At 38.0% G+C, this 16,967-nt stretch overlaps 2 protein-coding genes and 1 non-coding gene across 4 annotated transcripts; all 3 read right to left on the bottom strand.

The window, feature by feature from the left end:
• Positions 1-293: 293 nt before the first annotated feature.
• kpna4 (karyopherin alpha 4 (importin alpha 3)) lies at positions 294-13,264 on the bottom strand. Of its 2 annotated transcripts, none has more exons than XM_066709366.1 (17): positions 13,019-13,264; positions 9,475-9,519; positions 9,158-9,247; positions 8,923-8,952; positions 8,448-8,500; positions 7,957-8,052; positions 7,532-7,617; positions 7,199-7,285; positions 6,903-7,072; positions 6,322-6,366; positions 6,022-6,153; positions 5,780-5,908; positions 5,109-5,213; positions 4,926-4,997; positions 2,701-2,863; positions 2,404-2,498; positions 294-2,277 (listed from the first exon to the last, which is right to left on the bottom strand). In XM_066709366.1, the coding sequence occupies exons 1-17, from the start codon at positions 13,085-13,087 to the stop codon at positions 2,179-2,181; spliced, it is 1,566 nt and encodes a 521-aa protein (XP_066565463.1). In that variant the 5' UTR covers positions 13,088-13,264; the 3' UTR covers positions 294-2,178. The 2 variants fall into 2 exon arrangements, with proteins under 2 accessions (XP_066565463.1, XP_066565462.1); XM_066709365.1 differs by having other exon boundaries at positions 6,322-6,369.
• LOC136754184 (small Cajal body-specific RNA 7) lies at positions 5,297-5,689 on the bottom strand. The gene has a single exon (XR_010817561.1).
• A 2,386-nt stretch (positions 13,265-15,650) lies between the features above and the next one.
• Positions 15,651-16,704, bottom strand: arl14 (ADP-ribosylation factor-like 14). Its single transcript, XM_066709370.1, has one exon. The coding sequence runs from the start codon at positions 16,595-16,597 to the stop codon at positions 16,037-16,039; it is 561 nt and encodes a 186-aa protein (XP_066565467.1). The 5' UTR covers positions 16,598-16,704; the 3' UTR covers positions 15,651-16,036.
• Positions 16,705-16,967: the final 263 nt, after the last annotated feature.

The raw sequence follows: 16,967 nt of genomic DNA on the forward strand, positions 1-16,967 counted from the left end.
TTCTTGCTTAAGATCTAGTTTTACATTTTAAAAACCTTGTGTGCAAATCTTAGCTGTGAGCACTTCCATGAAAAGGTGAACATTTATGCTGAAATGGCAAAACACCTACTTTTCTGTAGCCAACAGTGTATTGTGTTGCTCTAATTCAAATTACAGGATCCATTCATGATATTTCATGTGTGAGAACATGTTCTGTGCATATAGTGTGTGTGTGTGATTATAAAGTTACTTAAAAAAAATGGCAGGGAGGCAAAACACAACATAGATACATACCATAAAAGAGGCTAGACATCTGGGTTTCAATATTTATTTTCTTAAAGACAACCTAGCCTGCAGTCTAATTTAACAGGTTAAGCAAACTATCTTATTCCTTAATTTTTTGAAACCACATCTTTGCTGACAAGGAATGCTGCAAAATGTATCCTAGTATAAGAAAAGGTTATGACCACAAAATGTAATCCATTCTAGTGTTTTGAAGTTACTCAACACAAAATCGACACAAGCTAATGGTGGCTAACCTTGGATGTACTTAAATACAGCAAACTTGTTCATGCGTCACTTGTGCTCAAGGGGGAAGGCACAGCATTTCCTACAGTGAGCCACCTTAAAGAGCACAGATTTCATTTCAATTTCTCTGTTGACAAGACCTCAAATGAGAGGCAGGTTTTTCCAATAGTTAAAAAAATAATTAAAAAAAAAAGTAAAGACTTTGCATCATTTTTTCTTATTTTTCAGATTTACTCTCCTAAAGTGGCTCAAAATGGATTGTTCGTGGCTGTCTAAGTAAAAAAAAATTATAGATTATAGTAAAGGATTATGCATATTGTTAAAGGTGTTGGAACAACTGATTTATACATCTAAACACCTTTTTCCAAATCAGTCCTTATTCAGCAGTACATGTGCAATTTGTTTTAGGAATTTCCATATTTGAAAATTGAAAATTATAAGTCAGAAAAGACATGTAACATTTAAACAGCACAGAATCCTAAAAAAGTAATTACACTGTAAACAGCCCAACAAAACTTACCTAAAAATCTATGCTGTAGTTTAGTACATGCTAAGGTTATAATGATACACAATGTTACATATAATGGCCATCTTATCATATTTTTGTGATGTAAAGTTGAAGCAGTGAGTTATGGCAACACTACTGCAAAGCAGTGATTTGCTTCATGGAAAAATTTCACACTTATTCATGCAGGAAGCTAACTTACACAAGTAAGTTTATTTGGTTTGTTAAAGGTGATGATATGGAAAAATTCACAGCGTCAAACCAATATCGGGTGCAAAAGTAGGGGTGGGACTGGGAGCCTTGTAAGTTGTAGTTTTTAACAAGCATCTAAAATAAAGCTGTAGAAAGTTTAGAAATAAAAATAATTAAAAAAAAACAAGTGAGCGATGGAAAGGTCAAGAAAACACGATGCAAGAGTCAACCAAAAACTACTGAATGTATATCTTACAATGCACTGCTGCTCAACCTGACAATTTTGTTGTCCAGTGTAATTTAATACTAAAGCAAAATTTTGGTGTTATTTATTTTTTTCCTTCCTTCTGGGATTTAGTAAATCAGCCTCTTACAGGCAAATCAAGTTTTGCATGCGTTCACATACATCACACCCATACTTCGTCCATACTCTCGTACACACGCCACTCTCCTGGACTCTTTGGAGTCTGCTTTCGCGAACGAAGAGCCCTGGATTTGAGGAGTTGAACCTGGCTCCACGGCATTGAGTCCAGACATTCACACATGGGTTCATTCACACAGTGCTTCATAGCAAGGCCTTGGTTCGGGCTCTCTGGACTTTGACAAACGTTGACTAATTTCCTGCTTTGTCAGCTACAAGCCCACAAGCTATGATATGGTACTTCTTTCGTCCAATTGTTCAAATTTATTTTCTTGGTTCTCTGATCCTTCTTTGTCGAAGACCTCCAACAACTTGCAGTTACCTGAAACATCTTCAAAGCATTCGGTGTAGATTTTGCAACATTTAGCCACTCATTCTCACTCGCACCCACTCGCCATCACAACTTCATTTGGGCTTTCCCTGGATGCCAAACGAAATCCACACATTTTCTCTCTGATTAAATGCAGCAGTGGATCCCATGAGCCGCGCACAATGGATCAAATTTCTTTTTACAGTGCTGCATCATGACATTAACTCCAGAATGGGAAGCTTTTTAGAACTGGAACCCTTCTGCTGGCACGTTAGCTGATGAATTGAATCCATAAGTCCCACCCTGGATTGATTCTGGAACCAGGCTTGAATCTTCATCAATCTTTAAAAGAAACAAAAACATGTATTAAGATTAGCAAGTCATCATTGCTGACGATCTAAGGCGTCTGAGAGTGGCACCATTATGCAAAGCAAAACCGGTAACCATGTGTATTAAAAACAGACTTACATCATCTGATGAGAAGAACTGGTCAATAATTTCATAGGCCAGTTTATAGATGTCCTCATTCTCATGATTCTGTAACTGTTCAATTTTTTCCAAACCTGAAAAGATGTAAATTTTAGTATCTTTCACATTGTAAGTCAAGCATTTCGTTACTTTTACATATGCAAAATATGGTTTGATAAGGGAAGCACAGAAGTAACTGTGCAAAGAAGGAGCAGATCATTCACAACTGAATGTACTTCTCATTTCATAAGCCATAACAATTCCAAAAAGTTATAAACTAAAACAACTCAAACTTACCTGCACATTCCTCAATCAAGTTTGCAATAGTGTCTGCCTCATCATCTGCCATTTTCAAGATATTACTCAGTCCATCTAAAACCACCTGAACAACCTGTGCATCTTTCACGGTCAGTAAGTTGCAGAACGGCGGAATCACTTGCTGTTGGATGAGGTATGCCACCTAGTGAAAAAAATAAAAAAAAAGTCCCACAAAAAGTTAAGAAAATAAGTGATATGTAAATGCCTACAATCAGGGAATAAAATTAACAACCGCCACCCACCAGATGTGGGTAGATTTAGCCAGTGGCGGGTAAATCTGTCAATTTTACCAGCCACTTTGGCGGGTAGCCAACAAGTGAACTCAACTTTTAGTTTCCGATAGAGTATTTGTTGGCGTGTTTCAAAATACAAATTAATTTGTTGACGTTGTAGTGTTGGTATGTTAGTTGATTTGGCAAACTGCAATGTTTTTTGAAAATATATGGCATCTGGACAGTCTTCGGTCCAGGAGGACAGATTTCATGGAGAGCAATGAAGCAGAAGTAAAGAGCTTAAGGATGTGGAAAAATAATGACTTTTCATAGTCATAATAACTAACTTTTTAATTACCTGGATCAAAGTGTTTCAGAATTAATTAATTAATTAATACATACACAGCCAGCTATTGCTATTTATTTTGTATTCGCTGTAACTCGAGTGCACAGTTATGTTTCTGAACGCAGAGCAGCAGTCTGAGTGTGGTTTGGTCAATCGTTTAGTGAAGTAGATTGTATAAATTAACTAGCTAGATAGGTCTTATACATTTGGTATTTCGCGGTTGTGACCGGAAAACATTGCCACAAGGACGCTAATATTAAGGCATTTTCATTGCAGCTCACGTTGCTAAACTGGCAATTGAATGAAAATGTATAAAAAATGAAAAAGAAAAACATACTGGTCTGTCAATTACAACTGCAATTGCTAAATATCCCTTTATAAAACAAATTGAAATTGTGACAATAAAAAGTTGTGAATGTCAGGAAACAAAAATACAAGAGTCTGACACGAGATGTGTGAGAGTTGACAGGTCTGCCGTTATTATGCCATTTCCAATATGTCTTCTAATGTATTTTTACATTGATATTTATTTAACAAAGTTGTTGTGTTAGATAAGTATTCATCAATTGCATCAATTACAACGTATTAATTTAAGGGGAAACTACTTGTGATAGACATGCATTTTTTGCTGTGTAGCGCAGATTCTGCTGAAGAGAAACGTGTGCTTTGTTTACATAAAAAACTGTATGGGAGCATGATTTTTCTATCCAGATCCTTTTCCCTCATACACACCTGTCTAGTCCATAGAGGTGTGCAGTTAGCTTTTGTTATGGTGATAAATTACCTGAATAAATGCCACATTTTAACATGTTCACCACACATTTACACAGCCTAGTCCATTTTTGATTATGTTTGCCTTTGGCTGGTAAAAATACCAAGTAGCTGGCAAGTTTTTTCCTTCTACCAGACAGTGGCTAGTGGCCAAAAAAGTTAAATTGCATCCCCTGCCTACAATACAGTTCAGTTTACTTAAATGGTTAAATATAATTGGGCCAGATTAATAAATTATACAGTTGTGGTTTCAGTAAATCCCAGGATACACCAATGAACTAGTAACAAGATTATGACCGAAAACAAATACAGGTTAGCTCTACTCTCACATTAAGTGAAGAACAAACTAGAAATGTGTGTTGGAAGAAGCCTTTTTGTATCTTCAGATAGACATCTCATTAAAATCCAGTTCTACAGGTTCAGTTTACCACATGCATAATAACACAGTCATTGATTAAGTATCCAAAAGACAATGGTTGGTTAAAGTGCCCTCTGGGACAGTAGTTGATTAAGTTTCCAAAAGACAATGGTTGTTTAAGTGCCCTCTCCAACAGTAGTTGTATACAGTTCAAGAAACAATTAACCTTAAGGCAGAGGAAGGGTAAATATGGCTTTGGTAGATTTCTGTAGCATCCTGAGTTTGGTATGAAACTACAGACAAAAATGCTTTAACAAACTAATAATTAAAGTACCTCCCAGGAAGGGGTAAACGAATGATTTGCTTTATAGAGAAAACTGAATTAACAATATGAAACAATATATAGAAAGTAATAAGTACATTTTCCCACTACAATGTGTAAAAATTTTAAAAAGTATAGTGCTGGTAATGCATCAGCTTAAGCTTGCAACATTACCCAAACTATGTAAAATCTTACCTGGTCTTTTCGTCCACTGATGGTGAGATTACTTATTGCCCAAGCGGCCTCCTTCTGAGTACCAAAATCTCCCTTCATCACCAAGATTTAAAAAAAAAAAAAAAAAAAAAAAAAAAACATTAATAACAGTTAAAAAAATCATCTAAAATATATATTTTGACAATAAAACCTATAACCTCTTACCTTGTCCAAAAGATGTATGATCATTGGCACAAGGTTGGCATCAATAACAGCCTGGACCTGCTGCTGGTTCCCTGCAGTTATGTTTGACAAGAACCACACCGCCTCCTGCAAAAGCACAATAGATATTAATTTGCTAAGGTCTCCACAAATGTGGGATCTTCAGGCGGCCAGAAAAGGTCTTGATCTTGTTGGATCAGATTTGCAGGAACACGATTACAGTGCCCCTGGTAGAGACTGAGGTACCAAGGCTGGCGAGGTGAGCAGTTGTTAGGCTCTAATCACCAGCCCGGTCACAGAAAGCCTTTAACATGGGGGGTGACTGGCTTCAGATGCACTCCAACGTCAGCAGAGATGTTGACATCTTCAGAGCCCCCTTGCCAGCCAAGCAACAACATGCAACCACATTCACTCAATCATCTTCCCATCACCAACCCACCACCCACCCAAATACAACCATTAAAAACATGATATACAGTGTTTAGAACTTACTTTAAAATACTGTTTTCAATATGCTATCAAGCAAAATGTGAACATTCACCAGCATACACACACAGGTACCAACCTCCATTGCATCATTTCCAACTTTCACCTTAATGTCAAAGACTGCTAACTGCTATAAGCCCAGGACAGAACAAGCATGTTCTTAATACAGCAGCCAAAAAAATCCTTGCCTTATTGATCTTCTCTTTAGGATGGGTCAGCAGGGCTGGGAAGTGGGAGAGCGCATCACAATTGAGAACCGCCTGGGTCTGCTCATCTGTACCGGTCACAATGTTGCCCACTGCTCTCAGTGCCGCTGTCTAAATGAACAGGGAAGCAGCTAGGGGTTAACTTTTGACAACTGTTAGTCAACTATTAGAAAAGAACACATGATCTGATGCCATTTGTAAACATGCACTGAATTCACCCTTACCTGCACTTTAACTTCTTGATGGCTGAGAAGAGGCACCAGGTGAGGAACAATTCCTGAATCTATAACCATCTGGATCTGCTCATTTCCAGCATCAGTCAGATAGGACAGAGCCCACACTGTGTCAACCAGAATCTAAACACACACACACAAGGAGAAAGATTACAGTATCAAGATCAGCATGAGGCTGGCTGGGTTATACAGATGTACATCCACACATTACATGAACTGTACAAATAGCCAAAGCTTTAACAATCACACCAGAAAATAAAATTGTAAACCTTCACGAGATTTCCTACTCACATTGACATCAGTGTGATGGATCAGGACACATAATGCTGGAAGGATCTGCTGGTAAATTAAAAAGGCATTGTAATTGGATTTCTTTGTGTATTAAAAAAAACACTTTCCTTGGGACTGACTTACACTATTTCACTAAACCTCTATATTTCAATATATGCACAGAAGTTTTCAGAGGGGGTTAATTGGTTATTTTAAAAGTCACTATTTGTAGTTTACTTACATCCTTAACATATTATGGAGGATGTGCGTTATGTTTTTCTAGCTAGAGCAGAAACAGAGAGGAATCAACAACTTAAGTCATTTTAAAAGAAAGTAAAATGTTGTGTATGAAATGCAAAACCAATATTCTCACTAGCACACCTATTGTCCTTACAGGATTCGAAAAACAATGAAAGGTAAATCCTCTTTTCCTAGTTATTTCTTTGTGGGGGGGTCATGCAGAGAATATGACCTATACATATTTTAAGTAGCCTGCATATATATTATAAAATGTAGAACTACTAAAACACAGAACTGTGGTAATTTGAGAGCTTGCAAGTATGACTGACAGAAGCCGATGGTTAAGTGTGAACAAACATCACCTCCTGAATGGTTTCCATCGGAGGGGGGGGATCCTTATGACGACACAGGTTGACCATCACCCAGGTGACGTTGCGAAGGAAGGTTATGGGGATGGATGGGCTGATGAAGGAGAGCAGTGGTTTCACAACTCCCAGGCTGATCACGTAATCCCTGCACTGGGGTCCATCACCTGGATTGACAATAAATCCAAATCAATTGAGAGAAAAATAATAGGGTTCTATATGAAAGGAATCAGAGAAGAAAGGACAAACTGATGGCAGTGTGTCAGTGCCTTGTACGGAGATGAAATACACACCGATGATGTTTCCCAGGGCCCACACTGCCTGCTCGCAAACATTTTGATGTGGAGACTGCAATAATCGCAGGAAAAGTGGAACAGCATCTGCAAGGCAGGAAAACACAAATTAAATATATTTTTACTTTAGTAAACATAACATCTACATTCTTTAAAAAACTATGTATTCATTTACATACACAGCCTTAAGTAATGAATGTACTGAATGTAATGAAAGTGAATAATTTTGCCTAACTATCTAACACAAGACACATACAAATGTGAAGGATTTACATATTGTAATATGAAGAGATCCACTCTCTCCTGAAAGGTACTTTAAGACAATGTACATACTTGACTGGACAACAGCTTGCGTCTGCTCAGACGTTCCAGAGGCGATGTTAGTTAAAGCCCAGGCAGCTTCAAATTGTAATGAAGGGCTGTGAGAAAAAAAAATTATGAATAAACATGACCCAAAAAATCACAGCAAACCTGAGCAAAGTTCAATTTATGGAAATTAAATACTATACAAAAAGCACATCACATACAGACTTGTGACTTATAGCAGTTTGCTTTTCAGATTAAGGACCTATTGTTTTAATGTTATCATTGTGGGGTAAATAACTGGATAAGTGACAAATGAATACTTTGTTTAAAGCATACAAGAAGCACTGTTAGTCTAACACCTTTTAACCACATTGTAAATGTCACCCCATTCAGGCGAGGGATATTTAATTGAATGTATGAACAACTTTAAAGTTTTGCATTATGATACTTACTTGTCATCCCTTTCAAGACAGTGGACAAGAATAGGTAAAATGCCAGACTTGATCAAATCATCAATCGGTGGGTTACGGTCACTTGACAACAGCTTTCTGTAGAGAGAAAAAAAAAAAAAAAAAAAGATGGAAACAATCCTTTGTTTTGTTCACATTCAATCATTTAAGCTGCTTTAGTGACTAAAAATAGTTACTGAAATCAAACATGTCTGCCATTATGTAACTGGCATTTATAAAGGTCCACAAATTAAAAAAAAAAAAAAAAAAAAAAACCTGATGCTTCTAGAATACTACATAAATCTTTAGAAGCAGGACAGCAATGAGTTACAGGTCATTCGTTATAATAACTAGTAGAACAACTGCGATGAAGACAACCAAGTAAACTGCAGGACAGATGCTAGAGCAATTTACCAAAAGAACGGATTATAAAAGGAAATTAACAATTAACAATATTTTGAGGTAAATTACCAGCAAAACTGATAGGTGCTTACCTTGCTGCCTGCACTGCACTTAACTGTATGCCTTGGTTATCACTGGAGGCATTCTGAAACAAGTAAAAGAAATTTTAAAAACCCATTTACACTACTGGATTATAATCTGTGATGCAAAGGATGACTGAAAGCCTTTTAGATTAGTAATATGAAAGTACACATTTAAAATATATATTTTTTTTAATCTAGCATAGTTAGAGGGAGGAAAAATACATTTGTGCCTTGAAGGATCGCTACCATTGCATGGGTTTCTTTGAGCTTGTTACAACATTGTTACAACAAGTTGATATGTCATACACAAATATGCCCATCAAGTCGAGAAAGAATATAACATTTTGTTACCGATTTTAATTAGATAGAGAACTTTACAAAATTACATGTAAAATCTGACTTACTGTTCCCAGTAATCTCTACAATTATAAACAATGCAACATAGTATCTATATTAGTTACATTATGTAGGTAATACAACTTACTTGTACTATTGCTTCTAAAGAGGTGTTTTGCTGTAAAACAAAACAAAAATAAGCAGGAGAACACAAGAACCAATTTTTTAGACTATTAAACACTCAGATTCAATTAAAGCAACTGTACATAACATTAGAACTGCAATAAAACAAGTAAAAACAGTGAATGATAAAATATAGCTAGAATAGAACTACACCAGACATAAACGCAAGCAGCAATTTCGATAATGATCACAAAGCTTACCACTCGGTAGTCCCCATCGACATCAGAGTCTTCGCAAATATCTTCATGAGGGACATTTCGTCGTTTTAATAGGTGTTCATCTCTTTTATTCTGTGGAGAAGAAAAACATATCTTTTTTGAAAGGTCACATCAAACCTACGCCTAAACATTATTTTTCATATTTAAATGAACTTATTACATATATTCTGATACATGCACCACAATTTCCATATTCATTGGCAAAGCTTTTTGTTTACTATCATTAATGACTATCACCTGCAAGAGGGAACAATAGCTCGAGAGGACCAGCCAGTCTACTGATTAAACCAAGTCAATACCTTGCGTAGCTCGACGACCACCTCATTCCTCTGTCTTCTCATAGACTGAAAAAAGGAAACAGAACAATCAATATTCAGAATAAACTAAAACCAAACCACAAAGATAAGCAACCAATTGTATTGCCCCACCCCCTACATAAAAAATCTCCAAACACTTTCTTTAAAGTTTATATATTCAGGAAAGACTGCACTTTTATGGTCACACAAAAATAATCTGTTGACAATTATTTAAACATGAAGCACATAGGACAAGTGGGATTTTAAAGTCCACAAAAATAATGATACTTTTACTGTACTGTTTGAATGAGTGATACTTTTTTGATGCACTGCGAAACTACTACATTAGAAGTGGTTATCCTCAAGTGTGGGGACATATATTGACTTAAGTTTGCTGGAAAAAAAAAAAAACGGATTAACAATGGTCTACTATGCAATATGTTTCGAAATAACAGTTAGCCAGTTTCATACCACATGCAGTCACTAATGTCACAGGAAGGGGTTATCACACAGTTAATGCTTAGAAATACTTTACACGCCTCTGGAATTTAAATCCACAACTTAGTGAATGCATAACTAGAGCTCCAAGCAAAACAAACAAAAAAGCGTCAATGCATTTCTAAAATAACCATAAGATCAATTCACATTTCAAGTTAAATCAATACCAATTTGACAATAAAGGATTCAGATTAATCATGATCTAAAACACATAAAGGGTGTTGACCTATATATATATATATATATATACACTGACCTAAAGGATTATTAGGAACACCATACTAATACTGTGTTTGACCCCCTTTCGCCTTCAGAACTGCCTTAATTCTACGTGGCATTGATTCAACAAGGTGCTGAAAGCATTCTTTAGAAATGTTGGCCCATATTGATAGGATAGCATCTTGCAGTTGATGGAGATTTGTGGGATGCACATCCAGGGCACGAAGCTCCCGTTCCACCACATCCCAAAGATGCTCTATTGGGTTGAGATCTGGTGACTGTGGGGGCCAGTTTAGTACAGTGAACTCATTGTCATGTTCAAGAAACCAATTTGAAATGATTCGACCTTTGTGACATGGTGCATTATCCTGCTGGAAGTAGCCATCAGAGGATGGGTACATGGTGGTCATAAAGGGACAGACATGGTCAGAAACAATGCTCAGGTAGGCCGTGGCATTTAAACGATGCCCAATTGGCACTAAGGGGCCTAAAGTGTGCCAAGAAAACATCCCCCGCATGATGGATCCATGTTCTCATTCTGTTTACGCCAAATTCTGACTCTACCATCTGAATGTCTCAACAGAAATCAGACCAGGCAACATTTTTCCAGTCTTCAACTGTCCAATTTTAGTGAGCTTGTGCAAATTGTAGCCTCTTTTTCCTATTTGTAGTGGAGATGAGTGGTACCCGGTGGGGTCTTCTGCTGTTATAGCCCATCCGCCTCAAGGTTGTACATGTTGTGGCTTCACAAATGCTTTGCTGCATACCTCGGTTGTAATGCTGGTTATTTCAGTCAAAGTTGCTCTTCTATCAGCTTGAATCAGTCGGCCCATTCTCCTCTGACCTCTAGCATCAACAAGGCATTTTCGCCCACAGGACTGCCGCATACTGGATGTTTTTCCCTTTTCACACCATTCTTTGTAAACCCTAGAAATGGTTGTGCGTGAAAATCCCAGTAACTGAGCAGATTGTGAAATACTCAGACTGGCCCGTCTGGCACCAACAACCATGCCACGCTCAAAATTGCTTAAATCACCTTTCTTTCCCATTCAGACATTCAGTTTGGAGTTCAGGAGATTGTCTTGACCAGGACCACACCCCTAAATGCATTGAAGCAACTGCCATGTGATTGGTTGGTTAGATAATTGCATTAATGAGAAATTGAACAGGTGTTCCTAATAATCCTTTAGGTGAGTGTATATACACACACACATACTTGTCTTAATTTCATTAGAAGTCCAAAATGAATGGGTGAAACCAGATCATTTCCAAAAATGGTACAGCTCTTAAATGTGATGAGTGTAAAGGGCCAAAGTATTGGATGATGCATGTATGCAGATAAATGGCAAAATGTTTATATATTTGTATAATATGCTTGCATGTCTTAAAAAACAACTAAAGAAAGTTATCTTGTGAGAATTGATGCACATTTTATAACATACTTTAAAGTTATACAGAGGAAACCTACATCGCTTGCAATTTTTAATGTGGCTGATGTCCAAAGCAGCTTACAAATTCAAGGATTGTAGGTTAATGTGAATACACTTTTAAGGAAAGGTGAACTGATAAACAGGTAAAACCTGAATTCAAGTGTTTGGTTTACAGTGGCTATTGCATAAGTAAGTATGGTAAGTGCCCCATAGTGCTTCTCAAACGTTTATTTTAATGAACAAGCTAGTTAGTTACTTTATGAACTGCAAAATATTTATAAACAATAAAATAAAGCTATTAAATTGCTTAATCTATGGCGTAAGGAATGATTGCATCTTTAACATTGTTCCTCCAAAAAACAGATAAGAGAAACAACAATTACAGTCTTTTCTTTTGATCAGCAAGGCGAGGAGAGAAGGTTGTGTAGAGAAAAAAAAAACTGTAGTGCATCTAAATTCATGACTTTAAAATGAATGCGATCTAAACAGTAAATTAGCTAAGCTCAGTCATAGAAAGGAGAGGCGTCTTCAAGGCAGATTAAAGATAAAAGCACATCGAAAAACACGGCAAAACTCATTTAACCCCGAAGACCCATATCGTGCATGAATGCAGTGAGACTTATTTGAAATACATTCGGAAAGTTATGGCCTGCAAGCCTGGTTTATGTAAACAAGTGCTTTCACCATATAGAACTGTTCACGACAGGATCTGATGGTGAAATTATGTATTATGTAACATTTAAAAGTACCATACTGTATTTCGTACATGCAAAGCACGACTAAAATTATATAAATAAACACATATCAGTCTATTAAAAACAAAGAAAACAGCAGCAGATGAAAATAAAACTATAAGGGAACAAAGTAGTACGTAAACACAAACAGAAAAATGGGGTTACACGAGGAACACTTCCTTGGGGGTTAGAATAATATTTTTCTCTACATTTGTTACAAGTAAGTTGGCCTTTTCATGGGCTTTTCCGGGGTGGAAAAAACCACTGAACTCTTCCAAGATTTACGAAGTAAGTGTAAGAGCCAGGGCTACTTTGGTGGCGCACCTTCCTGCTCCAGCGCACATGAATAACATCTCGACTGGTTTCTCCAAAGAGCAAGCAAACAAAAAAAATAAACATTAAAAACACATCGTGGTTCCCACTAACAGCCCGCTCCCTGGCCTGCCCCGTGAACAGTAATCACATCCCCGATATCGGCGGGCCAGCGAGGGTGTGATGGCTCCACGCAGTGCCGAGTTAGGCCTCAATCTCGGTCACAAGGAGCCGGGGCCTGGCCGGGGCCGGGTGCCAACTTCCAGATCCCGGACATTACTGAAGACGTCACGGCGGAACCTGAAACAACAAAATACCCAAAAAGCAGACCGAGCCGCATTCAACATCATTTACCTCCAAATCGCGACCCTTGTTTTTGAAATTCTTCAGCCGCTGGTTGTCCAGTTTCTCGTTGTCGGCCATGTTGGAAAATATATATCTGTAAATAAATAAATATATATATATATTTATTTATATATATATATATATATATATATAATTTTTGTGCGAAGTATCTCTCTCGTATGTGCGTTTTTTTTCTCAGCCGCCTCAGTTACCGGACTCTTTTTTTTTTTTTTTTTTCTGGCTTCCTCGTAGAGGATTGTGGGAATGCCGGTACAGGCCCAGCCTCGCTCTGGTGGTAGTGATGGGTGGGAGGCTTCTCTCTTCGCTGATTGGTCAGTAAAAGAGGGAAACTTGCTTTGAATGCAGGCTATCATGCGGACGCTAGGCAGTGCTCTTCGGTGCGGCCCGACTGCGCCGGCTCTGTAGGGGCAGTGCTTCCACACAGATGAAACAGTTCTGAGGTGTATCTACAATCCACTGCATCCAGAAAGTATTCACAGCGCTTCACTTTTTCCACATTTTGTTATGATACAGCCTTTTTCCAAAATTGATTAAATTCATTATTTTACTCAAAATTCTACAAACAATACCCCATAATGACAACATGAAAGAAGTTTGTTTTAAATCTTTGCAAATTTATTAAAAATAAAAAACAAAAAAAGCACATGTACATAAGTATTCACAGCCTTTGCCATGACACTCAAAATTGAGCTCAGGTGTATCCTGATTCCACTGATCATCCTTGAGATGTTTCTACAACTTGATTGGAGTCCACCTGTGGTAAATTCAGATGATTGGACATGATTTGGAAAGGCACACACCTGTCTATATAAGGTCCCACAGTTAACAGTGCATGTCAGAGCAAGAACCAAGCCATGAAGTCCAAGGAATTGTCTGTAGACCTCCGAGACAGGATTGTATCGAGGCACAGATCTGGGGAAGGGTACAGAAAAATGTCTGCAGCATTGAAGGTCCCAATGAGCACAGTGGCCTCCATCATCCGTAAATGGAAGAAGTTTGGAACCACCAGGACTCTTCCTAGAGCTGGCCGCCCGGCCAAACTGAGCGATCGGGGCAGGAGGGCCTTAGTCAGGGAGGTGACCAAGAACCTGATGGTCACTCTGACAGAGCTCCAGCGTGTCTCTGTGGATAGAGGAGAACCTTCCAGAAGAACAACCATCTCTGCAGCACTCCACCAATCAGGCCTGTATGGTAGAGTGGCCAGACTGAAGCCACTCCTCGGTAAAAGGCACATGACAGCCCGCCTGGAGTTTGCCAAAAGACACCTGAAGGACTCTCAGACCATGAGAATCAAAATTCTCTGGTCTGATGAAACAAAGATTGAACTCTTTGGCCTGAATGGCAAGCGTCATGTCTGGAGGAAACCAGGCACCGCTCATCACCTGGCCAATACCATCCCTACAGTGAAGCATGGCGGTGGCAGCATCATGCTGTGGGGATGTTTTTCAGTGGCAGGAACTGTGAGACTAGTCAGGATCGAGGGAAAGATGAATGCAGCAATGTACAGAGACATCCTTGATGGAAACCTGCTCCAGAGCGCTCTGGACCTCAGACTGGGGCGAAGATTAATCTTCCAACAGGACAACGACCCTAAGCGCACAGCCAAGATAACAAAGGAGTGGCTACAGGACAACTCTGTGAATATCCTTGAGTGGCCCAGAGCCCAGACTTGAATCCGATTTGAACATCTCTGGAGAGATCTGAAAATGGCTGTGCACCGACGCTCCCCATCCAACCTGATGGAGGTTGAGAGGTCCTGCAAAGAAGAATGGGAGAAACTGCCAAAAATAGGTGTGCCAAGCTTGTAGCATCATACTCCAAAATACTTGAGGCTGTAATTGGTGCCAAAGGTGCTTCAACAAAGTATTGAGCAAAGGCTGTCAATACTTAGGTACATGTGCTTTTTTGTTTTTTGTTAATACATTTGCAAAGATTTCAAACCAACTTCTTATGAGATATTGTTTGTAGAATTTTGAGGAAAATAATGAATTTAATCCATTTTGGAATAAGGCTGTAACATAACAAAATCTGGAAAAAGTGAAGCGCTGTGAATACTATCTGGACGCACTGTAGATCACGGAAGGACACATTTGATTGAAGTGTCACTGCAGAATTTTGAATTTTGTAAGGTTTATTTTTTGATGGGGGCTCACTTACCAAGCACTTCTCTACCACTAGGGTATATGTTTAAAAGAATGAGCAGATTGCAGTTTATTTAGGTACAAGTCAATAGAATATATATTGTTTGGATATCTGGAATATTATCAAGTGGCCTCATCATGTGAACTGCCAGTATATATCTCCATCATCATCATCAATGGCGTTATCACCAGCCACCTTTCTTAATCCACTGGTGGAAGAAGGTCTCAGTGACCCAAACAGTGTGGTGTGCACATTACTTTAGATATAGATCAGATCCTGGAGTTTGCTATCTATCAATATGCATACATACACATACATATAAACATAGAAACACTAGAACATTACAAAAAGTAATCTGGTGACAATGGCTGTTTTAATTAAGTTCAGGGAATAAACAATCATAAAAAGTTAATTATGAAATCAATGCCAAAATCAGAGACATTAATAGAGTCTAAGACTTATTTTTATTTCTGCAATATACCTTGAAACAATTTTCAATAAATGCAACATTTATTTATTTGATAACACTGTTTACAACAACGTTTTAGAACATGAGAGTTTAAGTTAAAAAAAAAGGGTGCTTTACAGATTTACAGTTTACACAAGCATTAAGAAGATCAGTAATAGTTAGAACTACCTCATATGTTAGCTGTGATACAGTGCTAGACTGAACATGAAACATTGTACTGAATGTGAAATTACTTCCTTTATTGATTCCTTCCTTAAAAATATGTATACACATTTAACATTGATTTTGCATTGTTTTGTATACAAAGTGCAAAAATGCAGTTGGTTTTCAAGGCACAGTTACCTGAATTTGTTTATTTACAGAACTGTTTTTCAGGACAATAAACTTTTAATAAGTTAAAAGCTTTTAAATGTATTGTCGTTTAACAAAGATGTCTTGACAAATAGATCCATTTGTCTGAAGCCCTGTTCCAGCCCTGAGCCAGTTTTAGCAGAGCAGGGCTGTACAAACCAGTCCCGATCACAACACATTCTCTTCAGGTTAAACTCCCTTGTGATTTCTGCTGCAGTCAGGGCTCCGGGAAGATCTTGCTTGTTGGCCAATAAGACCAGTGGGAGCTTCTTCTGCATTGAATGTCTGAGTATGTACTCTAATTCCTCTTGCGATTCCTCCAGGCGTTCTTTGTTAGAACTGTCCACAACAAACATTATTCCATCAGTATCCCTACAGTAACTCTTCCAGTAAAGTCTCATAGTTTGTTGTCCTCCCACATCCCACACCATCAAACTGATATTTCTGTCCATCTCAATCCTTTCCACATTGAATCCGATAGTAGGCGTGGTAGTAACAGTTTCACCAAACTTCATCTTATAGAGCAAAGAGGATTTCCCAGCATCATCGAGACCCACCATCAAGATTACAGCATCTTTAGACTGTTTGGTAGGGTTTTGTCCCATTTTAAATCCAAAAAAACGTTCTTGGTATCCTCAACACGTATAAATCCAGCTCACAAGAAATCATACACTTGTATCCTCAGCGATTATAACTACCCTGCTTTTCGCCACTATCTATCATTTGTGTTTACTCAGTCTTATCACCAACACCATGTGTGTTCCCTTTGCTGTAGCAGCACAGTTAAGGAAATACAGTCATATAGGAGTGTCCACTAACAAAAAGGTGAGATCTGACAAGGGTCAAAGTACTGTCTGGCTATCCTTTTAAATATAGGAAATTCCATCCAAATTACTCATGTGTTAAACCTGTTTAAACCTATTCTTATTATTTACAGACCTGTAATTCATAACCCTCATAATTGATTAAATTATT

Source organism: Amia ocellicauda, chromosome 7 (assembly GCF_036373705.1).
Source record: "Amia ocellicauda isolate fAmiCal2 chromosome 7, fAmiCal2.hap1, whole genome shotgun sequence".
NCBI classification, from domain to species: Eukaryota; Metazoa; Chordata; class Actinopteri; order Amiiformes; family Amiidae; genus Amia; species Amia ocellicauda.